The 26,465-nt window shown below is 42.5% G+C and overlaps 2 protein-coding genes across 4 annotated transcripts in view; one reads left to right on the top strand and one right to left on the bottom strand.

The window, feature by feature from the left end:
• The window catches only part of EVC2 (EvC ciliary complex subunit 2), an 85,720-nt gene extending 63,911 nt beyond the window's left edge, over nucleotides 1-21,809 (bottom strand). For all 3 annotated transcript variants that reach the window (XM_068403218.1, XM_068403220.1, XM_068403219.1), the window contains exons 1-7: nucleotides 21,627-21,809; nucleotides 18,918-18,972; nucleotides 13,322-13,482; nucleotides 12,714-12,779; nucleotides 7,958-8,144; nucleotides 5,583-5,692; nucleotides 2,671-2,733 (exon numbers count right to left, since the gene is read on the bottom strand). In XM_068403218.1, the coding sequence (XP_068259319.1) occupies nucleotides 2,671-2,733; nucleotides 5,583-5,692; nucleotides 7,958-8,144; nucleotides 12,714-12,779; nucleotides 13,322-13,482; nucleotides 18,918-18,972; nucleotides 21,627-21,809 (825 nt within the window). The remainder of the gene's footprint in view (nucleotides 1-2,670; nucleotides 2,734-5,582; nucleotides 5,693-7,957; nucleotides 8,145-12,713; nucleotides 12,780-13,321; nucleotides 13,483-18,917; nucleotides 18,973-21,626) is intronic.
• Nucleotides 21,808-26,465, top strand: part of EVC (EvC ciliary complex subunit 1) — a 66,036-nt gene continuing 61,378 nt past the window's right edge. The window contains exons 1-2 of the mRNA XM_068403117.1: nucleotides 21,808-22,173; nucleotides 25,879-25,989. Coding sequence (XP_068259218.1) covers nucleotides 21,808-22,173; nucleotides 25,879-25,989 — 477 coding nt within the window. The remainder of the gene's footprint in view (nucleotides 22,174-25,878; nucleotides 25,990-26,465) is intronic.

Below are 26,465 nucleotides of genomic sequence, written 5' to 3'. Positions count from 1 at the left end.
ACTATCTGTGCTTTTATACTTAAAGAAAATGGGTTCTGGAAGGACAGTCCATGTCATTGGGGGACAGGAGGACACAGCAGGCGCCTAATGGCATCTGAAAGCGTCACAGCAGATGCTGTGGGGCAGGTGCCAGAGCCCCTGCACAAGCCATGGTGTAGGACCAGTGTTGGCACTGCAGGCTGACCTTCAAACTACTGACAGACCAGGAAGCTTCAAAATCCATATCCTAAGCTAACTTCTTAAGCCACCCCAATAGTGGGAAGAGACATTACAGGCCCAAGTTTCTTCCAAGAACTGCTGTGCTCTCACTGATTTGAAGGATACTGAGGGAAGCGAGCTTGGTAAAAATCAGGTCAAAGTAATTATTATTATCCATCCCATGCAATGTGCTTAGATGGGAGAACTTCCTTTTGTCCTTTGCACTACAGCTTCCTACTCAGCATCAAAAACACTCAGCTGAGGGCAGAGACATGCAGTACTCACAGTCCCTGAAGCGCTGTGGGAAGACATCTGGCACAGACACTCAGATGAGCAACACTGGTATTTTATCATAACCCACAAAATTACCTTGTCACTGGCAACCAAGCACTTTCTTCCAACAGCGCAGAAAGAAAATCCACAGGGTTTGTAAAACTTTAAAGAACAGCACAGTTGCCATGTGTGCACGCAAACCATGTGAAAGCTGATGGGACCAACTTCGCACGGCATTGCCATGACTACGTAACTAATTCTTCTCTTTTCTGTCACCAAAGTCAACATTTAATATCCACTTAGTCACACATGTGTGTTGGCTTTACCACATCTGTGAACAGGTTTAAACAATGATTTTTCATAAATAAAATCTCAGATTGAGAACATTTATGACAGCTGAAGATATGGACGAAATACAATACATCGCACCTTTTTCAGCTGATCATAACTTCCTTGCACAAACTGATTAATTCTGGAACACCTTATGTTTGGCCACAGCCCAAAGGCAAATATTATGCATGTGAAACATGATGTGTTCCATAATTTAAGCTTTATTTTTCAAAAATTAACAGTATTTTCCACACACCTTTACCACACATTTTAATTACAAAACGTGTTCATTTAGTAAGTTCAAACGCAGCTGAGCCCATTTTGCCTAACTATGGAATAATCCCCAAGAACTTGTTAAGGTCTAACTATCAAGTTCAAGTTGGGAAAAAAAAACCTGCGATAAAGGGTTTAAGTATAGTAATAAATTGCAGGAATTTTCATGGTGGGCTGAGACCAACGTAGCTTACAGTCTTAGCTTAGACATCACCAACTGCTGCAGATCAATTCACATTAAACTCTACACAAAACCATTCATGAAGCTATTTTCCTAACCCAGTCAGCTACTGCATGGCTTATACCCTTAAGACTAAGAGTTTCCAAAAAATACATTTATTATAATTCCAAACATAACTCATAGCTATGCAAACATCCAGCCCTCTTAAATCTTAGTAGATCTTTATCCAGGAACAATGAGTTCTCTAGCTCATGCGTAGTTTTACTTTGTACCATGTTTAATTCTGGCTTTCATTTTAACAGAATGGAAACTTGATCTTCAATTGTGAGAAAGCCAAGTCTGGACTTACATCTATTAGACTAATAGAAGCTAAAAGGGCAAGAGATCCACAGCAAAAGAGAATATTGGAACAAGAGGCCCCTGTGCCCAATCTCCAAATAGACTACTTATTTTAAAGGTGGAGATGAACTCATGGGACAGGCCCATGGAAGGAATGAGCAGTCTAGCACTCAGGACTTCTTCAGGCAAGCCCCATTCACATGAACTTTAGATTTCAAATGATATAACCATGGCAAAAATGTTCTGGGGTGAACCAAACTATTTTTTTCTACCTGAACAGAAATAATCACACTGTTCTTGCCAACCAAGCCCCAGCTCCTTAAAGAAAGACCCCTTGCAACACAGCAGCCTGTCAAGGTAATGAGGGGTTGGGGGAGAAAAAAAAAGTTTGGTGAAAAGGTTACTCTAGCAATGAAACTGATGGATGCAGGGGGGAGTTCCCTAATAAAAAGTTATCTAGAAGAATAACACTGTTTGCTGCAATCAATGTAATTTTGAAGGTTTATTTGGCCTCTTAGAAACCATGTTAATTCAGAAGCCAAGAACAGAAAGTCATATTGAAAGGACAACTAGTTAAAAAACTAAAGGCAAACATAAACCATGCCTCTATCACTGCAGTTTTATTTCTCAGGCTCCCCACACAGCTATTTCTTGATTTGTATATAAGCATGATACAGAAACCTTTTCTCAATAGGTAGAGGATAACCCCACCCTTTTGGAAGGGCAAAAAGCTCTCACATGGTGGCTATGCACAGGAGCAGGTGAACATATTCCTCATCACGGGTCTCTGTGCCTGGACAATTATTCAAATGAAAAAACATGGCTAGGAATATAATAGAAGTTTGTAGATTTTTCATACTAAATATTGCTGCTTTGAGACAACAAAGACCCCCTGTCTTGACTCCCGTATTCTTCTTCTAAAAGCCAGAAAAGGCACAACTTGTGTATGATTAATAGCCAATAGCTGAGTGATGAGATATAAGTACATAAGTACATCCTTAGCTCCTAGGATTTAGTTTAGATTGCCCATAAGTTTAAGCAGAAGAGCCAATATAATACCAAATGATAGAATTTACCTTGGTCTTTTCTTCTTCAGTTATGGTGAATGATGCTGTCAATGATAAGAGATGTGTTTTATTCTGAGAAAGACATAAAAGTATTACATGTATTAAAAAAAAGATCAGAATCCACTGGCAAATAGCCCAGAGTTTCTAGAAAAGCTTCTCCTGAGAAGATAAGCTATACTTCTCATTAAGCTTAAAGCTGAAATAAATCTGATCAGAAAATTCAGTGTACTTAGGGTTAGCACTAACAGACATAGAAGCAGCTGATCTGTGGGATACATTCCCCTTTTAACCACACAGAGGCATATTCTGGTGCTCAAAGAATTACATTTTTTCTGTGCCTTTAAAATCTGGGTTGACTGAAAATGCACAGAACAGGAGCCAAAGTCAGTGCATAAGTCTCGACTCTTATGATGCCCTGTTTTTTGAAGTCGTGCTCTCTACCACTCTAGTACCACTCTCATGACATTGAGCACTTTTTCCTCTAAAACAAAGGAGATACAGCAGTTGAAATGAAAATACATCTGCAGGTTCTAATTACGTGCATTTATGAAATGCCTGGAGACAGAGGATAAAAAGAAGGCGGAGTTACTGAATGCCTTCTTTGCCTCTGTCTATACTGCTGGAGGCTGTCCTGAGGAGCCCCGGACCCCTGAGGCCTCAGAAGAAGTCAGGATAGAGGAGGAATCTGTCTTGGTTGATGAGGGCTGGGTCAGGGACCAATTAAGCAACCTGGATGTCCATAAATCCATGGGCCCTGATGGGATGCACCCGCGCGTGCTGAGGGAGCTGGCGGAAGTCATTGCTAGGCCACTCTCCATCATCTTTGCTAAGTCGTGGGCAACGGGAGAGGTGCCTGAGGACTGGAGGAAAGCGAATGTCACTCCAGTCTTCAAAAAGGGCAAGAAGGAGGACCGGGGTAACTATAGACCAGTCAGCCTCACCTCCATCCCCGGAAAGGTGATGGAACAACTTGTTCTTGGTGCTGTCTCTAGGCACATCGAGGATAGGGGGATCATTAGGGGCATTCAGCATGGATTCACCAAGGGGAAGTCATGCTCAACCAACTTGATAGCCTTTTATGAGGATGTTACCCAGTGGACAGATGATGGTAAAGCTGTGGATGTGGTCTATCTCGATTTCAGTAAAGCGTTTGACACGGTCTCCCACAGCATCCTCGCAGCTAAACTGGGGAAGTGTGGTCTGGATGATCGGGTAGTGAGGTGGATTGTGAACTGGCTGAAGGAAAGAAGCCAGAGAGTGGTGGTCAATGGGACAGAGTCCAGTTGGAGGTCTGTGTCTAGCGGAGTCCCGCAAGGGTCGGTTCTGGGACCAGTTCTATTCAATATATTCATTAATGACTTGGATGAGGGATTAGAGTGCGCTGTCAGCAAGTTCGCTGATGACACAAAACTGGGAGGAGTGGCTGATGTGCCGGAAGGCTGCGCAGCCATTCAGAGAGACCTGGACAGGCTGGAGAGTTGGGCGGGGAGAAATTTAATGAAATATAACAAGGGCAAGTGTAGAGTCCTGCATCTGGGCAAGAACAACCCCATGTACCAGTACAAGTTGGGGGCAGACCTGTTGGAGAGCAGCGTAGGGGAAAGGGACCTGGGGGTCCTAGTGGACAACAGGATGACCATGAGCCAGCAGTGTGCCCTTGTGGCCAAGAAGGCCAATGGCATCCTGGGGTGTATTAGAAGGGGTGTGGTCAGCAGGTCGAGAGAGGTTCTCCTCCCCCTCTACTCTGCCCTGGTGAGGCCACATCTGGAATATTGTGTCCAGTTCTGGGCCCCTCAGTTCAAGAAGGACAGGGAACTGCTAGAGAGAGTCCAGCGCAGAGCCACGAAGATGATTAAGGGAGTGGAACATCTCCCTTATGAGGAGAGGCTGAGGGAGCTGGGTCTCTTTAGCTTGGAGAAGAGGAGACTGAGGGGTGACCTCATTAATGTTTATAAATATGTAAAGGGCAAGTGTCATGAGGATGGAGCCAGGCTCTTCTCAGTGACATCCCTTGACAGGACAAGGGGCAATGGGTGCAAGCTGGAACACAGGAGGTTCCACATAAATATGAGGAAAAACTTCTTTACAGTGAGGGTAACTGAACACTGGAACAGGCTGCCCAGAGAGGTTGTGGAGTCTCCTTCTCTGGAGACATTCAAAACCCGCCTGGACGCGTTCCTGTGTGATATGGTCTAGGCAATCCTGCCCCGGCAGGGGGATTGGACTAGATGATCTTTCGAGGTCCCTTCCAATCCCTAACATTCTGTGATTCTGTGATTCTGTGAAAACCACAGAAAAAATATCAAGCTGTATTTAAGAATTTGAAAATTTTTCTTCGGAAGAAACCACTTGTCCTGCCTCCTACTCAAAGCCAGGCTAACTCCGGTGTTAGACCAGTTGTCTCAGAGCCTGGTACAACTGAGTTCTCAAAATCACCAAGGATGGAGATTCCTCAGCTTCTCTGAAAAATCTCTTTCAGAAGTTCACAACCCTCATACTAAAAAAGTGTCTTACTTATTAGCACGCAGGTTTTCCTTTGCTGCAATTTTTTTTTTTGGTTAAAAGAAACTACTTTCTGATAAAAATATGGCAAAACTTTCAATCTCTACAGGAATACACACAGAAGTATGTGGAACACCATTATTTCCAGGATACATAGATAAATTGGAGAGAAATACAAAAAGCAGAGAGAAAAGCTACAGGACAACACACAAACATACTTCACCTATTTAAGGAAGTCTAGGACTTCCTAAGCTATGAAGAATAACTCACGTATTTATAAATTTATCGTAAACAATCAGAGAACCTAAGAACCTCATTTCATTACATGCAGGCCTCATTGGTTAGACAGACAAGAACCACCCTGGAGACTTTTTTTTACAAAAATTGTGAAGGCCAAAATAAAATTTTAAAGGAAATACCTGTGATGAACTCCTAAAAGTTAGCTTCGCAGGCAGCATCAAGACCCTGCCATCCCACATTTCTTCTGTATCAAGAAGTGCAGAGTAGTTGATTGCGAAGTACTCTCCACCTGTTAGAGAAAAAAACCAACTGCATAAATTAAGCAGGTGAGGTACATCTACCAGTGCAACAGTGGCCTCTAAGTAATTGTGTCTGCATTTTCTTAAGCAGAACAGTAGCTACACTGACTTGAAAACAACCCAATACAGTTGCACATCTTTACAGTTGCAGGGGACAGCCTGCCTCACCATGGTCTTCACCACGGGCTGCAGGGGAACTTCTGCTCTGGTGCCTGGAGCACCTCCTCCCTCTCCTTCTTCACTGACCTTGGTGTCTGCAGGGCTGTTTCTCTCACATATTCTCCAGCTGCAGTTGCTGTTGTGCAGCAACTTTTTCCCCCTCTTAACTATGTTATCCCAGAGGTGCTGCCACCGTCACTGATGGGCTCAGCCTTGGCCAGCAGCGGGTCTGTCTTTGAGCCAGCTGGCATTGGCTCTGTTGGACATGGGGGAAGCTTATAACAGCTTCTCACAGAAGCCACCCCTGTAACTGCCCTGCTACCAAAACCTTGCCACGCAAACCCAATACAGAACCAAGCTGTAGTAAGCTAACACTGACTTCAATGGAATTCAGAAGAGGAGGCAGCCAGAGCCTACCAGCATAGTCCAGAGAGGAGGGATATGGGTAGATTTGCTCTTTTCCCAGGAAAATTTCAAAGATCCCTGGGCAAGGCTTGGGACAACACTGGAGCTTTTCCTTTCCGACACAGCAGATGCCCCACATCCAGAGTAGACAGTTCCTGCCCACATGAGCCCGGCAACAACCTTTGTATCTGCTGCCTCTAAGAACTCAAGCAAATTTTGCCCAGGATCTGGAAACTGCATTAAATGATGCCTCAAGCTACTGAAAAGCATCATGTTTTGCCCAATACTAAAACTCAACATGAAATATTAAAAATAATTTTTTTTATAAAATGGACAGCCTACATTATAACCACTAACTGGTTGGTTCTCCTCCCATTGAAACCAAAGAGAAATCTGATTGAGATTTCAGCTGAATTTTGATTCACAGTGGACCGGAGCACTGAAAAATTATTATGATAACATGCAGCATGACAGTACATAGGCCAGTGTAGGTATAGCCCTTCTGTCCACCCCCAGCGGCAAGGTATGGGCTGAGACCAGGACTGACATAGTAATAACCAAACATTAAACTATGCAAGAAATCTGTTCTGCTGGATTTTCTTCCACTTCAATATTCTTCATGCTGATTCATTCAACTTATATGGGCTGGGAAAGCTAGATTCAGTTCCAGATTCAGTAATTTCAGCAACTGCTCCAACTTGGTTCACTAGATCAGCTCTGCAAGGTATTTTGCTCTTCTTTCTCAGGCATCAATCTTTCTTACGAACCTCTGCTGAGAGACAGCAATTCCTTAATGTTTCCAAAACACCCAGCCCCATAATCAGTACCACTACTCACACTGCTGTTATTAGAAATGGAGTCTAGCTATCTGCTTGCAATCACACAGCAGCTCCAGGTCTACCTACTTCCCTTTCCTATTTGGAAATCTTTCACCAGGAAAACGCTATCATAACCCTAGGTAGTTCAACCATAAACAGATCTAACTGAACACTTCTAAAGCTCCAAGAGAAATATCATGACTCTCAAAAGCAAGCTGCTAGTTTTCTATGTACTTGTGCTTAGGGAAAGGGAGAGAAAGAAATCAAGAAAGGTAAAATTTTATGAATGTGCAATGATCCAACTGCTACCAAAGGAAAAGACTGACTCCAAGAGTGGCACAGGTTTATCTGTCTCTTACTTGCTTTGATTTTATAATTTGCTCAGTTTGAGAACAGATACTGACAAGAGCTTATTTCTGATGAATCATCTTGCCTGCTTCCATGGCCTTTTGCAATTCCAACGCACCTCAATACCTCAGCAAGCCACTCTGCCTGCTTGGCTCAAGAAGGAAGACTCATCAGACAGACTGATTAAAATGGCTTGTGTGGCAGCTTTTAAAAGTATCCAAAATGAACAAATACTATCATGAAAGTTTCTGTTTCATTTTGATGGCAGCAACTTTTACAGAGTACAGGGGCTCACTTCTCTGCCTGGGAGATCAGAACCAGTTCAAATGTGGGAGCCAAAATGTGAGTTAATAGAATTGTAAACTGCAGCACGAAACCTTTCCCAGAGTTTCTCACCTGTATTAACTGATAATCAGAGAATTTACACCACCAAAAATAAATAAAATAAATAAATAAATAAATATGATTTGAACAGATGCTCTTCCACACGTGTAAGCAGGGGTACTTCCCTGCAGATTTTCTTACCTTGCAAGAATCTTTTCCTGTAAATCTGTATACCATTTGTGGTGGTATTACCACTGTTTCTTCGAACATGTAAACCAGTGATATTGTCCAGGAGGATAAGATCTGTAATGTTTGTTGAGAGCAGCGTGTTGGTGTTATTAATCAGAAGTGTAATGTATGCAGTTTGAGGGTCATGTTCAACATCCACCTGAAGACAGAAATTCTAATATTAACGGTGCAAAAATGGCTGTATGTGCATCTTAACAGTAAAATTTGTCATCTTGATTACTAATAAAAGTTCATTATATGTGTAAACTTATTTTCTGAAGGCATTCTGAGCGACCTGAGATTTTAATCTTCAGTATGTCAAGCTGTTGCTTGGAGACAAAGGGGCAGAAAGCCAGAAATTGGAAATCCAGCTCTTGCAGAGCCGGAAGTGAAAACAAGAATCTGAACATCCCAGTGATACCTCATACAACACAGAACTGGATCATAACTTTACAACCAGAATCTGGAAAATTCTTAACTTTGAACTTCTGTACCATGAGCATGTTTTTTTGCAAGCTGCCCTCACTGCAAATTCATTCTCTCCATGCAGCTTTGGAATCTATTTCACTTTTTTCACAGCAACCACACTCTTCAAAGGGTGACGGCTGCCTTGATTCGCCCTTCCCATGGGAGGGCTGATGGAGCCACCAGTGGACTTGGAGTTCGTGGCTCTGCTTCCAGTTAGTGGTGAAGTTCACAAACTAATCACCAATCTCTAGCAACACGCACTCACATGATTTTATTTATTTATTCCATTAGGCCGTTAACTCTTATTGAGTAATTATACTCTCTAAATGAAATTACTTTGAGCACAGATTTGCTCACTGACCTCTCACCTTACAAACTGCTTTCCCCTATAACTCATATTAAACCAGAATTGTCTATAAATTTACCAGGTCTATAATATGCTGGCCTATAGTAGCGCCATGATGGTATATCAGGCTTCTAATAACGACACCAAACTAACACTTAACTGACCAAAGTATGATTCAGGCTGAGCTTTTTTCTTTTTTTCCTCCTCCTTTTTAGGAAATGTCTACTTTGTACCTGGGCACCAGCAAATATAAATAGTAAAGCAGCTCCCATAGAAATGAGTTCTAAAAATACGAATTGTGATAGACTTCAAAAATCATACCAGAGTTCATGGCAGCTATAGAGTTCGACATATGTAGTTATGATTTCATTGTGCACCATTGATCTCTGCATTTCATACTAATTCAGCATAGAAACAGATTACAGTTTTACGATATCTTATGAATAAAGAAGAAACAGTTTATTGAAAGTATTATTGCTTAGTTTGCATTTTTACTTAAGCGACAATAATAAATCCGTTTATATAACTAACTCTCCTTGGTATACTACACTAAATTTTCCAAACTCATTACAGCAAATTCAACCACAATTGTGTTAAACAAATCTTATGGAGGCAAAGATCCAACTATTTATTGTACTAGATTCTGCAAATAATTGTCAGCATGTATAAAAATAGGCTTAATCGTATTTGTGAGGAAAGCATTACCAATTTCATATGTTTGTATATCATGAATTATACCCCAACATTTATGAGACTTAAAATCACCAAATATTAAAAATGTGACATATTTTGGGCAGATTTTCTCTCTCCCGTTTTCTGAACGGCATGATGCAGTCAACATGCCTTTCAACCTTTCCTCTGCAGTCACAAAGGTTAGAAACTTGCTCTAAAAAGCATAAACAAAACGAAACAGGAAAAAAAGCCCCAAAGCCACATAAAGAAAATCCAAAGCCACAAAGCAGAGACCCTGACCCAACCCCCAAAACAAGAAAACACACCTTGAAAGATTCAAGGTTTGAACTGCACGAGTTGTTAATACTGTATTATACTCCACAGTAAGCGTGGATGGGCTTGTGCAGACAAACGTGTGCACCAGCAAAAGAGGGAGCTGGGGAAACGGGGGGAAATAGAAAAACTCTTTCTTCCCTTCATTTTCCCATACCTTTCCCTTGCTCTTCTGTGAGATAAAGGCAAAAAATTAGGATTTCAGGGTGTCTTCCTCTGCTTCTAATCAGGCACAAATATATTCCCTCACATTTAGGGAGAGGGGATGTAAAGCGTAATTTAGACAAATTCCTACAATAAAATAGGCAGAGAAAGTAGCATGTGTATATTCACAAGCAGGTGGCGGAATATGGCAGCACTAGTCCTCTCCTTCCCCTAGGCAGGAGGTTTAATGCATACTCCCACACACTGTTCATTCTCTTTCTCCAACCAATTTTCCATCTTCTCTTAATTTTGTTTCATTTAATAAAATCCTTAATGCAGTGACTAAACAAAGCAAGCTTTCAGAGGTATCCTAACTGTACCACGTATCTCCTACCTCAGTCTTCCTCAGGTGGCCAAAAGTCCACATTTGTTGCATTCTGATTAACATTAAATACGTGTTTTGCATTCTTTATTTTTGACTGGCAGTTTTAAGCTAAACTGCAAAGACGTTGAAAGCATTTGGGTGTTTTTTCCTGATGAAACTTGAAGATGACAATCAGGCAGTAGGGAAGGTGTTGGGCTTGACCTCTCCTAGAAAGAACCTCCTCCATACACTGCTGCCATTGGGATCAGCGCCCACTGGGTATATCTCCTTTAAGTTGCTCCTCTAATTTGCCTGAAGATGTTTTTTCTTGCTTTTGGAGCAGATGACAATGCTGCCAAACCATCTACAGGAACCAAACCCAATGGTAGCCAATGATGATGCCTAAGTGCTTATTCCATTTTCTCCCTGCTGCTGAAGCACACAGTGTCATCACTGTGCAAGGGATGTCACTTCAGGTACCTGGGAGAGTGAAGTGAAAGAACCACAGCAAGAGCAAGGACATGCTAGGAGAAAAGAGAGGAGGAATTGCCATGGAAGTGAAAGGAATGGAGGATCATTGGGAATAAGAACAACTAGAAACAGGAAAGGAGTAAAAAAAATGAAGGATGTTTGTATCATAGATGATCTGCAGTGCAAGAATGCTTAGGAGATTGAGAAACAAGACAAGAAAATGTGTTAAAAGCCAAACAGACAAATATAAAGATTTACTTCAGCTCTGCTAAAAAGCATTGTCTTTACAAAGTACTATTACAGAAAAGTTCATGTCATACTATGGAACGAAGCTCTTACAGGAGCACATTTCTGGAAGGAAGGAAGGGACTGGGTGTTGGAAGCATAGGTAAAATGTAAACACCCAAGTTTCAATAAGGGTATTTCTGCAATAAAGTGTCGGAAAAATCCTGCCTCCAAGAAGTAAACATATGTCATCTCCATGCTCTGAGGAGCCACTCATGGTAGGAGAAGGAAAATGTGCAAAAATCACTTTTTTCCATTTAAAACAGCTAAAGACCACCATATGGCCAGTCTGTCTCTTAGGAGGAAAGCATCTGTTCAGACGAATTAGGACGGAAGCAGATGACAAGGTAAGCAAAGGAAAACAAAATGTGAACTGCATTTGAAGGTGGAAGACAATCACATAGTGTTCAGTAATTTACAACTAATAGCACTGCAAAAATATTATCTGATAATCCTAGCATCTACAACAGACTAACTTTGATCTTGTACAGCAGTGTTTCACAATTTTTAATAAGCCTGTGTGAGGCTGTGCTATGAATAGCAGAAAAAAACATGTAACCATCTCAAACTCTCTTTCTTAGAAGCTCTGATATAAAAATTGGGGATCTACAGCAGGAAAAGCAGAATATTCATGCTTCTTATGCCTGAAATGTTCACTATTCAGCCTCATTAATTATGATATGCAGCCATTTCAATAACAACATTATAGGTAATTAGTGCCATGTGATGTTATGCAGATTCGTTCTTCTCTATGCAAATGATCTGGTTCAGGTTATAATGTCACCTCTTCTGTACTGGTTACTGAGTCCTCTACCCTCACATGTAGCATTTCAGTGGCTGAATTCAGATTTGTCTCAAAGTTGGATGTGCTTTCTGTCTCCAAGAAACAGGTAAGATGAACTGTCTCAAATTATAAAAATTCAGTCTTGCTTCATGTAGTGTAAAAAAGAAAATGGGGAAAAAAAAAGAAAGGAAAAATAACAGTCTAGGTAAACCTATCAGCCTATGCCACATAAAGTAAAAATAAAATGGAAGGTTTAAAATTTCCTTATAGTAGGGAGATCTTTGCTTCTCATAAGCATTTTATACAAGTCAAATGAAACATTTTTTTCATTAAATACTGTGCTGTAGCTGAGTCCCACTGAATATGCAGACTATGACACATTAGCTTTTCCAGGGGTGTGTGACAGGATGCCCAAAGACACAGTGGGCATCCCAGGGCCCATACTTGACACAGGTAGGGCACACATGGTTGAGCCAGAAGAGTATCTCAGAAGGCTTATCTCACCCTCTAAATAAGCTTGTCTCTATCTTTACCCAGTCTTGTGGCTGATTTCTAGCATTCATTGGGCTTTGCCCATTTATAGTTTTACAAATTCATACTGAGGTATTTACTCTGACCACAACCCCAAATCCCCTGAAGTCTGAGAGATTTCACTGACTTCCTTCAGTTTTGAATCAACCTTGTAAAACTGTGCCTCTTACGGAGGGTGCTATTTTCTCTCTTGAGAAATGATGATGATCTTAACATCAAAACGGACGTTCTCCCAAATACTCAGCATGGGCACAACTTGTTCCCACTTCATAAAGGACATTTGGGTACAAACTTTGCATCAAATTAACAAGACAAATGTAAGAAAACTTACCACACCACATTTCTGAAGGGTTATTCCAAATCCAGAAGACATTGACACATTGGACAGATCTTCAGGCTGTGAAGGAAGGGGAAAAGTCTACTTAGTGTATGAAAATATCAGAATTCACAAACTGCAGCACAAGTTAAATTATGTAAATAATGAAACAAAAAAAAAAATCTAGAGGTATTAATTGCCTTCAAATTTAAGAGCTTTGTAATCCCAACTGCTAGCCTTTTTTTTTTCTAGTCCAAATTTGTATGAACTACTTATTCCCACAAGTAATTACTAGTATCTTAATTGATATATTCATCTCTTGGCTATCACAATTCCCTAACAAAATACACTACGCACAAAGTTCATCAGACTATACAGATGCGTTTCATTACTAAGTGTCTATCAGAATTTATGCAGCAATCACATAGCTGTATCTGTCACAATAATTCTTTGGAAGTCTCACCAGTAGTTAGTATTGCTGAAACCATCTCAAGTGAACATAATCACTAGAGACAGAATTAGAAATGTACTAATTGGGCAGTGAATTCCCAGCAATGTTCACTTCTGATATAATTGCTACAATCCTTACAACTACTAAAAGTGGCAAATCATCTTTTACTGACCAGCTGGTGGTTAACAGAAGACTCTCGTTTGAACAAAATCTTCTTTGTCCATGAGGGTATCAAAGCAAATAGTGAATGGCTCCACTGATTGTCTGAGGCTGCAGAAGTCAAGAGCTGGTGAGGGGCTTCATTTGCTTGAACGACCAGAGGTAAGCGCATTGCTGAAAACCAAGGCAACACTCTGCATTAGAGCTAAAGTTGGCATCTGTGCAGCAGCTGCGTGGCGCAGATTCCAGCCAGGGATGGGGCTCGTGGTACCTGCTGCTCTGTGTGCACACAGCAACCAGCACACTCTCCCTCAAAGCACTTAAAAGCAATATAGGTAACACAGACATGAGGCCAGAGAGGAAAGAGAGATGGGATTTGCCTCACAAAACCCAGCAGGAGTTAGAACAAAACTGTTTCCTATGAAGGGAACTCACATATACTCCACAGAAAACTTGCCATTTAGATGTAAAGCATCTAACGCATGAATTAAAAGGTTTCAGCCTTAAATCAACTGTTAATATTTTCAACACAAAGACATTTTCAGCAAAGCACAAATAACTGAAGCACTATACAACGTGAGTAGCCTCAGTGCCAAGGGTGTTCTGCTTCAGAGATACAGTCTGCCAATTAATCATTAACCATGTCAATACATATTCAGAACAAAAATACTTCTCAGCTGAGTAAGGTCTCGGTTACATTTCAGCTGAATTGAAGTGACATCAAATCAGACACTCCCCCATTCAGTAGTTTTGAATTCATAACCTAACAATCACTTTCATCTACTAAAGTAAAAGCACCTATGACATCAATAAAAGGAGTTTATACTGAAAATAATTTAATATACTAAATTGTCAAAAGGTAAAGCTGCTGAATTAAGAGAAAAAAGTCAAGAAAATTTCAAATTATATTTGGCTATGTTTAAAGATACTTTTTTTCATTCTTTGCATAATATTTCTCATTTCTTACTTATTTTTAAATCTCATATTTTAATCAATAGCAATATATATTCATATGAACAAAAACTCTCATTGTAAAGCAAAGATTTTTGGCAAATGACATTTTTCTACAAAGTTTTCATTTTTAAAAAACCTATTATGTGTTAATGAACTATGAAAAGCTAAGGACACTAAAATCCCATTAATATGAGACGCAGCATTTTTTTGAGAAGACACTGCTTTGTTGGAAGAACAATATAGAGAAATACTGTTAGCTGTAAATAGAAAAGACATGCACGGAGCATTCACAATTGCACTTTCAGAAGGAGGTCCTATGAAGGGCCTTGAAGCATTGATGCACATGGATCACTGAAAAGATTTCTGTTAACAAGATAAATGAGACGGAGTCCTGCTGCTTACAGAACCCAGATGGACATGTGCACCTCTGGGAGCTTCACTGTCTTCCCATGCTAGAATAGCATGCTTTTTATTTTTATTATATTGGACAAAATTGTGGATATATGGGCCAGGAAAACCTAGTTGTTTATACTTTACAATCAGTTTTAATTCACTTATCTAAGTTTTACTTAAATATTTAAACCACTGTTAAACACTGCAACAGACTCAGACTAATTTAGGGACTGTAAAAATAACAAGGTAAATATGGTGAGAACAGTAATATGTATAGCTATAATACCAAACATCTGCATATCTTTGGGGTTCGCATTCTTTCAAGGGTAGTCATGCATGGCATATTTCTGTTTCAAGGCTAAGCAACAGCCCAAACCATGCAGGATGACACCAGTGCTGAACTGTAAGTGCAGCACAGACCTGCTAGCTACCAGCCTGAGCCCACCTGGCCACGGCACTCCCCAGCAGATCAAAGTATCACACTATATCCCACCTCCAATGGCTCTAAACCTACGTTCTGACTACTGAATCAAACCGCTTCCCAGTTTTGTATAGATATATCCAAACATTGAAAGAGATCCATTTTATATTTGCTGTGCCTCATATATATTAATGCAACTGCAGCCCCATTCCTATGGAGGTGGAGCACCGGTTCTCCTTTTTGTTTTCTTGCCAAACTACAGGAGATGCACTTTCTTTTATAGTAAACAGAAACTCTGGTTGAAGGCATGGAGCTTCTTCGTAGGGCTTCGTAAGAGTCAGAAGTCAAAATGGCAAAATGTATGGGCTGGGTTGAGCAACTACTGCCTTGAAAGTGCTTCTTGTTTAGCAGATCATTTCCTTCTGTATTTTGGGTGAGGGAGGTCAGCCAACAAGGGGGTAATTGCTTCATAAAATATCTTTTGTTCCTGTGCCCTACGCAGCATAGCATCTCCATCAGCACACCCAACTGCACTTTTCATGTGACAGCAAATCCTGATACTCCCCTCTGGAGAGTGTCAAGTCCATAGGAACCAATTTAATTAACTGATCATGTTCTTTGACTTTGAATAAATCCCTGGATTGCTAATTACACAGATGAGCCTTTTTTCAAGTTGTGCTTTGTCATCACTTACAATCCCGAGATAATGCGCCCAGATCCCAGCAGAAGTCTCCAGGCATGTTATTTGGCTGCTCCATCATTGGTAATTGGAGGTTGGGGATTTTGCAGGTTCTTGACGTTATGTTAAGCAGCCTCAACGTTTATGATGATTACAAGGACACTTCTGCAGATTCACTTGTACCTTCCCAGCACTCAGTGGAAGGTTTTGCTTAAACAGATTCAATCAGTGTCATGCATGTCCACACATCAACATGTGCCACTGCCTTCCTCCAAATACTTCTCATCCTTCCTATTAATTTTTAACAATATAAGCTGTTTTATAATACTCTGGTTTCCCTTGCCAGTAAAGCAGCACTTTTCTATCTCATTATTTTTTGTAGTATCAACTGTCAGTTAAAAAAAATAACTTTTTCCTGATCCACATACATTTAACTGGCACTAGAGCATTATACAGCTCACTCCAGCTGACCTGTAAGAACGTAATTGCTTTTCCTCATACCTTGCTCCATACCCTTAACATCAAGACAACATAATTGTATTTATCAATCCACCTGCTGTCTCTTCTCAGATAAGGTCCTAGATGGATTGTAGCTGGCTGATGATTGCTTGAAAAACTGGATGCTGCACATTTGAGAAAGGATGGTACAGGCATAACACATTCTGTGGTTTTCAAGTCTATTCTAGATTTCCATTCTGAAATTGTTTTGGTTTTTTTAAACAAATAGATTCATCTGAGGTTGGAAAATACTAATACTCGACTCCCGAGGCCTGTGAAAGGAGGCATCAAGCTTTCTTTTGGACACCCTGCTGCTCAGAAGTGTGAGCACACCATTGTCAGTGACCCCTCAGAGATGCATCCCAGTTCTGACTCTGACTCTGCAATCTTGTTCCTTCCACTCTCTTTTCTTCTTACAGCTTCAACCTTTGCCATTTTTCTGGCTGTTTTCAGAAAAGCCATTATCAGAGCTGCATGGTCTTCACTTCCATTAGTTTCTAAATGGAAACTATTCCCACTCCTTTTTGAAAGGGAAACTTTGCAAAGCAGGGGAACAGTTTCAGCTTTACGCACAGCCCAAATAGCCCCCTCTGAGCTGGGCTTGCCAGGCTGCCACCAGGCACTGAGTACAATGCCTCAAGCCAGAACATCTCCCAGCAAGCAAACCAGCAGAGCATGAAGCTTAATCTGGGGCTTTCCTGCAAACATCTCCAAAGATGCCAAGTGAAACAGTTCATCAAAGAAAGGCAGTAATTTCACTTTCTTTTGAGATGTGAGACAATATCACCATCTTTAAGATGAAATTTTCTTCGCTTTGTTTTCCTTAATGACACAAATTAAACATTGCACATTTTTACAATGTATTATCAAGTTGTTAAATATTTTATCTTACTTTTAATTAGCACTTTACTATAATGTTTTCCCATGATTTAATCCTCCATAAAGCCAATATAAACAGATATGCCAGAACCCTGTCTTAACTGTTAAACTTAGCTTTAAATACGTTAAAAATTCATGTTTATTAGAATGGGACAATTCTCAGTTATAAAATCAAGCATGCAATTCAGGGCTTGTAGAAGCCCCTCATTTAACACGTATATTTACCTACAAACAAAATGGCAGAGATTCAACCACTAACAAAAAGCTATCACATGTCAAAATCCTCCAATTGCCCCACTTCTTCTGTAGCGCCAGAAGGTTCTTCTGAACTACAAAACCGCACGCATTTCCTCTGTCAGTGGATGGTACATTAATAATTTGCAACCCATCAGAAAGCAAGATGAGAGCAGAAAAGATTACATTGAATAAACAGAGGAAAAAAACAAGGAAGCTCAGCAAATCTGAATTATTTGCTTTCGTATTTAAATTAATAAACTAATTTGTGAATTAGCCATGGCACAGGGCAAAGAAATTAGAGGCATCTCACTAGATGACTGCTTCAGAGCGTGTAATTTCTTGGCAAACGCATGTCATGAAATCATCTCTTGCGGAACCACAGCCATGGGGGGAGGTCTGTTTCAGGCATTGCATCGCCCCTGTTAATGCGCTGCATGAGGATGCCGCAACCTCTCAGGGTACTCATCTCCACTACGCTTGGGTGAGGTAGCACAGTATTTATTATACACCCAGAGACTCAGAGAAACTCAATGATTTGTTCAAACGTACACAAAGAGGCTGTGGCAGTCAGCCCTCGGACGCAGCTCCTCCAAGCTGTAAGTGACTTCTCTAAGTATCGGGATACCCTATTTCGATCAGATTAGGCAACTATGACTGGAGATGATCAGTGCAGTGACAAGTATACCTGATACCCTCTGTGAAGAGTATTAGCATCCCAGCAACACTTCCAGACCCCCTATGTCTATGAGTCTTTAGCAACTTGGCCCAGCACAAAGTATATTAATTATTGTAATTACAGAGGTCTTTGAAAATAGCTTCAAGAGTAGGTCTTGCAACAGTGTTAGCAAATGCATAGAGGTTAAGCTAGGTTCTGAAAAGGAACAAGGCCTTGATCAGCTTCAAGTAAAATGGGTTTTCCACAACAGTGAATGCTGGGCATCAGAGGCTGCTCCCCGTACTACATCATTATGACTAATAAGGAAAGAGGGCTCCTCCTGAAAATGATTCAGAGCAGGGTATGAACTGTCTCCTCATAGCGGCTCCACTCTAGATGAGCTGTTTAGAAAGCCCAGAGCACCCTCATTCCTAACTTCTGAGTAAGCGCTACCCCGTGGCCCAGGATCAAGAGTCCCACTGACGACGGTGGAACACCACGAGTCCTTCCACATGCCTCCCTCCGCAGCATAGGGCCGCGCTCCCGGGCAGGCATACCAGCGGCACCTGGCTCCTGCAGCACTGAAGGCACATGTCCACAGCCAGGCGTGGGTGGTCAAGCTCTAGCTCCTCTTGCAAACTGAGAGTGTGGAGCAGAGCCCAATACTACTCTGGGAACCATTTAGATTTTGTTTTTGGGACCACACATCAGGTTAATAGCCCTGACGGGATGTTTCTTGAACCAGACTGCTTCATTTCTTCTCCCTCCCCTTCCTCCCTTTTCCAAATCAGGGGGCAGGTAAAACCAGGGCAAAGCTCCAGTCCCCTGCCCACCCATGCCCTGGAGGTTCTGAGACACCCACAGTGCTGAAAAGAGAGAGAAAAGTTACATACCTGTCATTCCCAGACATCCTGACTCTCTTTGAAGCCACAGATTATCTTTAATCACCTAAGTTAACACAGAAGAGAGCAATTATAAAAAGGAACTGTTTTCATAAATATCTAATATTGAATTCTTACACTGAATTTATGCTTCACAATTAGACAGAACCCTGCTCCACAAAGCTTCGAGTTTCCCAGAATTAACTACCAGAAGAGATACAACACAGCTCTAGAGGTTTCCCACAGCTTCAAGCAGTATGAGGCTCTGTTGTCTCCTACTGTGGCTATGCACGCTTGGGGCTCAAATTGTACTTACACTTAATACCAGGCTGAGCCTTTGCGCAATAGTGGAGCAGAAGGGTTTGCTACGAAGTATTAGTTTGTTCTTATAAAATAATTTTTCTTGACATTTTCAAAGGCAGAACTGAGGACATTGGAAAATCCAATCACTAGGAGTGAGCAAGAATGTGTCCATATTGGATGATCAAGTCTATTGACATTATGCTCATTTTTCCTTCGGAGCATTACATGGAGCCTTTCAAAGGGACGACAGGCTAAAAACTGCAGCTTACGAGGCAATCTGTGACAGCCTCCTGCCTGTGCCCAGACCGCAGAGATTGCTACAGAAATCACAGCTCTAAAACATCAGTAATAGAAACTAGTGTTTTTCAGGATTGTTAATGCCTGGTGTTTTGATCAAGATTAGTAGTCACATAAACAAGTTTTCATTTAATAAAAACGTTTCCTCGCAGGAGATATTACAGAGTTAGGAATGCCAGCTGATTAACAGCGATCTTCTAAGTCCGCTGAGTGATGTGACCTGCACTTACTGTTTCTGTTTGCTCCCAAGCCCTGCATGTGAGTAATGTTAAGGACTGACTTATGTCAACACCACTGTTAAAGTACAGCAAGCTACCGGCCGATTTTCTTCTTTACGTGCTTGGGGAAGCCATCACTTTGATTATTGCTAGAACTGTTATTTTAGCTAACCTTGTGTGAAAATAGTTCTCACTTCAGATAGGGCACTTTCCCTAAATGCAAAACATCGCACAAATTTGGATGCACCAGGAGTCCTGGGTTTTGAGTGGATATTGCTCTGGAAAACATGTACATATGGTATTGGAGGCAGCTCTTGTGGAGGTGAAAGAAAGGACAGAGAACACAAGCGGGAACATGCAGCACACTTGCGCGGCCCCAGGATGCAGCTCTGGGAGACCCCAGGCACTGAGCTCTTCACTAGGGTCTATTTGCAAATACCTCGTTGTACAGCTCTCCCTGCACTCCAGAATTCTTGTACACAAACTGAGTTATGCCAAAGTTCTCTAATGCCATTATTAATTTCCTCTTGTTGGTTAAACAATCCACATGACCCTGAATTTCGAGTAGCCAAGCATCTCAAGAACATAGTAAGATAAGAACAGGAAACTCCAGTTGCAACTTATACAAAGAATTGTCTGGTGGATAGATAGATATATATATGTATGCACTTCCATACATGCATATGGATATGCAGCAATAGAAATCACATGCTAAAAGGGAATCAACCTTTGCCAGATATTTCTAGAGCAGTCTAGAGCCCTATCTGCATTAAGGAAATGCATACCAGTACACTAAATGGACGTAATGACACCAGTGTAAAACACTGACGAAAATACAAAACACCAATACGATGGTCTATTATGTTAAATGTTGAAATAAATCTTGTTTATAAATATAAAACCCAAATATTACTCTTACTCATTATAACACCATATATATGAATATGAATGTTACATGTCAACAGTTCCTTTTTAAATGAGCATCTAACAAAAGTAGAAAGTGGCCTAAGCGTGCATAAAGGCACACAGAAAATGTGGCTTGCTAGCTAACAAGCTTTATTTCCTACTTCCTAGGAAATCAGTGTACAAATGGCTCCTGATTTCCACGGACTCCAGGCATTCATTCATCTGTAGTTTTACAACAGCTCATGCATAAAAATCTACGGTGTTCGGTGTTTGAATGTCCATGTGCGTCAACCACAAACGACATTACAGCACTCCTTGTTCTTTCTTCTGCCTTATCTGACATTCAGTTCTCAGTAGTCTGCACTGGAAAATACAGATATTCAGCACAATTCTTCCACTCTGCTGCAGAGTGCATCCATAATACCAGAGGGCATCACAAGGGCCTCCGCATTGGCAAACAGTGCCAATTCTACGGGCCAGCACTCACATCATGCTTCTAAAGTAATTTATTTAATGCAGTAATATTGCCAGCAGACATTTTCCCAAGATTTACATTAATTTATTTTTCTGGTGGAAAAATAAGTTGTTTTTTTTTTTCATTTTCCTGCAATACTATTTCGTCCTGATTACTCTTTTTGTAACCCCACCACAAGCTATCGTTCGTGACTCCCTCCATTCCCCACCACAGAGTCTCAGGTGTTCTCCGTATGGGCAAAAGAAAACTACGCTGACACATTTTGAGACAGCTTGATAGAAAAACAATGAAAAATAAAAGCTGTATCCTAAACCGTTAGTGGGATTCCTAATAGCGGGCTGATTCCAGTGGGCGAAGAGTGCGGGGGAAGGGACCGCCGCTCCGCCGGGCCGCCGCTCCCGCAGCACACGCCGCACACAGGGCCTCGCCTTCCCCCGCCACCGGCCGCCCCGGGCCCACGGAGCGGCCCCGCTGACGGGCTGACCGCCACCCGCGCTGCGCCCCGCGGTCACACTGCCTTACCCCAGCCGCCGTCTGACCGCAGGGCTCCCGGAGCCAGCCCGGCGCCCCGGCCCGCTCCGCGGGGCTCGGCGAGGGGCGACCCCCGGCCCGGGCGCGCCAGGTGGCCGCTCCGACGGGCTGGGCGGGGGCGGCGGGCCCGCCGCGGAGCAGCGCCAACAGCAGGCCGGCCAGCAGCCGCCGCATGGCGGCGGGCGGCCCCTCCGCGGGCGCGCAGGGCGCCGCGGAGACTTTCCAAGCTCTGCCCCCGAGCCAGGCCAGGCCTCAGCCGCCGCATCCATCCGCCATCGGTCTCCTCCCACCGCGTCGAGGGCGGGGGGCGGAGGGGCGCCGAGCAGCGGGACCTCCCCTCCCGTCTCGCCGGGCCGGGCCCGGCCCGATGGCGGCGGCAGGGGGTTGCTTGCGGGCGGTGGGGCTGCAGTTCTGGGCGCACTCGCTGCAGGCGCTGCCCACCCTGCTGGCCTCCGCCGTGCTGCTGGGGCTGCTGCTGGGCGCCGCCGCCGCCGCGCTGCTCTGCCGCTGCGCGCTCGGGCCGCGCCGGCGGAGAGAGGTACGCGGGGCGGGAAAGGGGCCGGCAGCCGGCCTGCCCCAGTGCCTTCGGCCGCGGGGCGCCGCGGGGAGGCTCGGTCCTGGCTCGAGGTGAACAGCTTGAAGGACTCAGGGGTGGTTTGTGAGGGGCGGCGGCCCCTGAGGGCCCGGGAGGTGCCGCCGGCTCGGCTCTGCCCGCTGCACCGGGCAGCCGGAGCTGCCTGAGCCGGGCCGGGAGCCCTGGGGCAGCCCCACAGCGGGGGCGGCCGCGGCCCGGGGGCGCGGGGTGAGCAGCGGGGCCGGTGTCCTCGGCGGCGATGAGGCTGTGCGGGCTCGGGGTTAGCTGAGGGTGAGGTCGGTGTTGGGTGGGGAGCCCCATAATTCCTGAAGTACCTCTGCTGGGCAGGATTTTACGACTTTCTTCACTTAAAAATTTACCAAAACAAACAGGCCGACTCAGAAAAGAGGCCGGTTTAAGTATGTGTGTGTTCTGTTGCCGTGCTGGGCCTGTATCCTGTCACAGAGGTGACCTGCTACTTGCCTCTTGCAGCCATCGCTTCTTGTACAAGGCTGCGTTGCTTTTTGGGGACAATGGATGATGTATCCAGCTTGCAGAAACTTGGTGAGATGATTGAAAGTAAACACTAATTTCCATTCTAAACCAGTAAGAGTAATCTGATTTCCGAAGCATTTTATGAACTTTTCCAAACTTCATTTTACAAACAGCACGATCAGAGTATTAGTACTAACCTACAGCAATAACTTTGCACAGAGGGTACACACAGATGTACCTGAGAAATAAGGGAGGCAGAACACAGCTGACAGTTTACTTGATGCAAAACTAACAGGGTTTTCTAAAGTGTGTGATTTTGTTAATAACAGACCTGCCTTGCTGTTTTAAGGACTGTGGTGGATGGTACATATCTCTTTATTACTTAAAGTGTTTGTTTGGACTCCAGGATTGCAGAGATAGCTCTTACCCACCAAACCGCTACCGAGCAGATATATTTTCTGCGAATTGTTATCTACTTCTTCTTCTTCTTTCTCCCATTGCATTTAGTCCCAGGTCGTGCTGGATTGACTGGATGTAGCGATGGTTGATGCTGGCACAGCTGGGAAGTACGGAGCCCTGCGGAGCATTCTGCCAGCCTACAGTGGGGGGTCTGGTTTGGCTTGCTTTTTAACTGCACCTTTTTCAGCTATAACAGCTCTGCTGCGTGTGCGTATCTGTTAGTGTTGATCGTCATTAAACATGGCATAAGAGAAGAATCCTCTTGCTCCCAACTGCTTTTAAGTATGAGGTTTGAAACTCTGTTTGAAGCCATGCTTTAGCCTAGCGATGGAGGCCCTTCAAATGCTGGATCAATGCATCCTGTGAGAGTGCAAGCCTCTCTGATTCAATTGCTCATTTTCCCTGCCTTAATAGGTGGTATCTTTATTGTACTGCTGCTACCAACTCAAATATAGCCATATACAATTTTATCCTTTATGTCGTTTGTGTCAGTAGGGAATAGAAGCTGTCAGTTCTGTCTGGCCCAGATCTTCGGATGCATTTAGGTGCTTAAATGCCATTAAAATCAATGCTACTGCTGTAAAAGAGTTGTTTATTTTCGAAGAAAAATAAACTGCCCGCTGGTGTGTGCAGAGCACGCTGCAGGGCAGGCAGGTTGTATCCTATGTGTCTGATTTCCCAAATGCAAACAGGGCTACCTTACGCTGTCTGTGCCCATTCCTTCCACGTACTGTCTGCCCCACCGATGTATGGGGCAAACCTGTTGCATGTGTAGCAGATACTGAACTGCAGGTATTACAGCCTTCTGTATCCAAAGTAAAAGCAGGGATAGTTTACCTAAGTATGCCATGTTGCTTCCCAAGCAGCTGAGTTATCCTTGCAGTGGGAACAGGGCAAGTATCTGGTGTCCAAAGCAGCCATAGGTACCGCTATAAGCTACTGGCGTTTGTCACTCAGCTCCAATTAATCACTATTCTATAGATCTCAGCCTGAATTTGTGGAACTTGGATGCATGAAGTTAAGTGCCTTATTGGTTTGATGAACTGTGCATAGGACGCGCTGGGATAGTTTTGGGAAGAAACCTTTACTGTGGTAACTTCAGACCATGTAGTGTACTGTAATACATTTCTATCAATAATATTCTCCTATTAGAGTACAGTGTTGCCTGGAGGCTCTTGTGACCCTTTGAGTTGGAACTTGTCTCGTTATGGTATTCTGGTAGATTAGCTTGATGAAGTGTTACAGTAGTTACAGATAAACTTAGTTTGTTTTCAACTTCTTGATGCTCTTAAAAGGGAGCTCAGTAGCACTTCAGTTGCAAAAATTACAAGGAACAAAAACAAATTGAGAGGAAGGTGATGAGATGATTAGAAATGTTAGCAGGAAAGCAATGAATCCTGGAAAAATTGAAACACTTAAAATTATAGTGATGGAGATATAAAGGAGTGAAAATGAATACTGGGTGAATGTGAACAGTCAGAGAAATAAGATGAGAAAAGCAAATTCTTATTTGCTTTTGTGTGGCTATGGTGTGAGGTATAGTGGTGAATCCAGTGTGGCTACTTCCACAAGTCCCAGTCACTCAACCTAAATTTTGTGAACTTCTGGTTCAGGACAAATAAGTGACAAGATTCCTGGGGGTGACTTATAGCTGTTCTTTTGTCATTAGTAGATTTTTAGGAACCATCATCTGCAATTCACCATGTCTTGGAGACTAACCCTAGAATATGATCTGTATTATTGAGCATCTAAGTTCCAGAGAGATAATAAGAGGCAAGTCATAAGGAGTGAAACATGCAAAGGCTGGGCAGTTCTCTATGTTCTGAGAAAATGGACTACTTTATATACCCAGTGGCCAAATAATTCAAGGAGAATCTTACCATAGGATAGTTACATGCATACTGGCTGCAGCCATATCATTAGACTACATCAGAAAGCAGTTAGTGGAATGAAAACCTGAAAAATAATTTAAAAAGTAGTCAAGGTAGGGTGGCTGTAATCTTCTCCTTCACTAAAAAAAACCCTTTGCAATGCTGTGTTGGGATGCATTGACCAACATTAGTATTATTTTTTGGTGTGTCCAATGCACAGGGAAGAGCGTGTGCACCAGGAGATTTTGTTCCTGCACAGTCTGTGTCCGTACCGGTGGCTGTGTGTGTTTGTTAGGGAAGTAAGGCCAATGGTACGGGCTGCTTTTGGGGAAGGAAGATGGTGAACATTTTCTAATGGTTATTTCTTCCTGACAGGAACTTCCCACACATAAAACTTCATTTAGGAAGTGCTTCTCGTAGCAGGGGAGCAAAAATACTGGTGTTCTCTTCATTGCAGGCAATTATAGACAATTTCAGTTAACTTGCATTAACTGAGAAGTTTGAACCAAGACTGAGAGCTCGACTGCATAGTCTGTAGAGTTTTGAGAGCTAATGGATTGGTTTGACACATTTACAGCCTCTTACAAATATTCAAGTTAAAATTCTACTTCTGGACTGACAAATGAAATTCATAAAATTCATTAATTTGAAAAAATGCTTCCTGAATATGTAAAATTCTCATTCATTTTCTGGTCATATTTTTCCAAAGCTACGATTTTCGACTGATACTGAAATAATTTTCAGGATGGAGATGTGAGTGTATCCAGGCTGCTGTTAAAGATGTTTCCAGTGAATCTGCGTGATCTCAGTTTTACATTTTATCTGTTTTCTCTTGCAATTTCAGAAAGATGATTCCCAGAGACTTCTGGAAAGCTTCAACTCTGATGAAAAAGAGCACACGCTCACAAAAAGTAAAGCAGAATCCTATACGCCAAAAGAGGAAATTCTGCTGGAGGTAAAGCTCTGCTCTGGGTGTATGTCCATTTTGCTGCATGTAGCAATGGGCACATTCAGGGCCTGGTCCAAACTGTATTAATTTTATTGGGTTTGGAATTGAACCCTTAAAAAGCGTTCAGAAAAAGTGTGAGAAGGAGAGTGGGAGTTGATGGCTGCTTATGAATGCAACCGTTTCAGGCACTCATTCCCCTTATGAATTCCATTGCTTTTGGGGGACTTTGGATATTTTAATCAAGATCCTGAGTTGGTTTTGGTCAGGGGCTTCTTTGTTTTTGTCTCTACTTTGTTCTTAATTTCAAAAGGCTGATGGGAAAAATTAACACTATTGACATAAGAAAAAATTCTTAACTACTGAAATCAGTGCTGATAGTCGATAGTGGATTCTTTCCTAGAGAAGGAGATTTATTGGAGAAATTTTGACAGTAACAAGGTTCCCTCATCCGGTCCAATCTGGAACAAACACTTTTTATTCTA

This window comes from Nyctibius grandis, chromosome 6 (assembly GCF_013368605.1).
Source record: "Nyctibius grandis isolate bNycGra1 chromosome 6, bNycGra1.pri, whole genome shotgun sequence".
In the NCBI taxonomy this organism is placed as follows: domain Eukaryota; kingdom Metazoa; phylum Chordata; class Aves; order Nyctibiiformes; family Nyctibiidae; genus Nyctibius; species Nyctibius grandis.
This window is presented reverse-complemented; position numbering and strand designations above follow the sequence as displayed.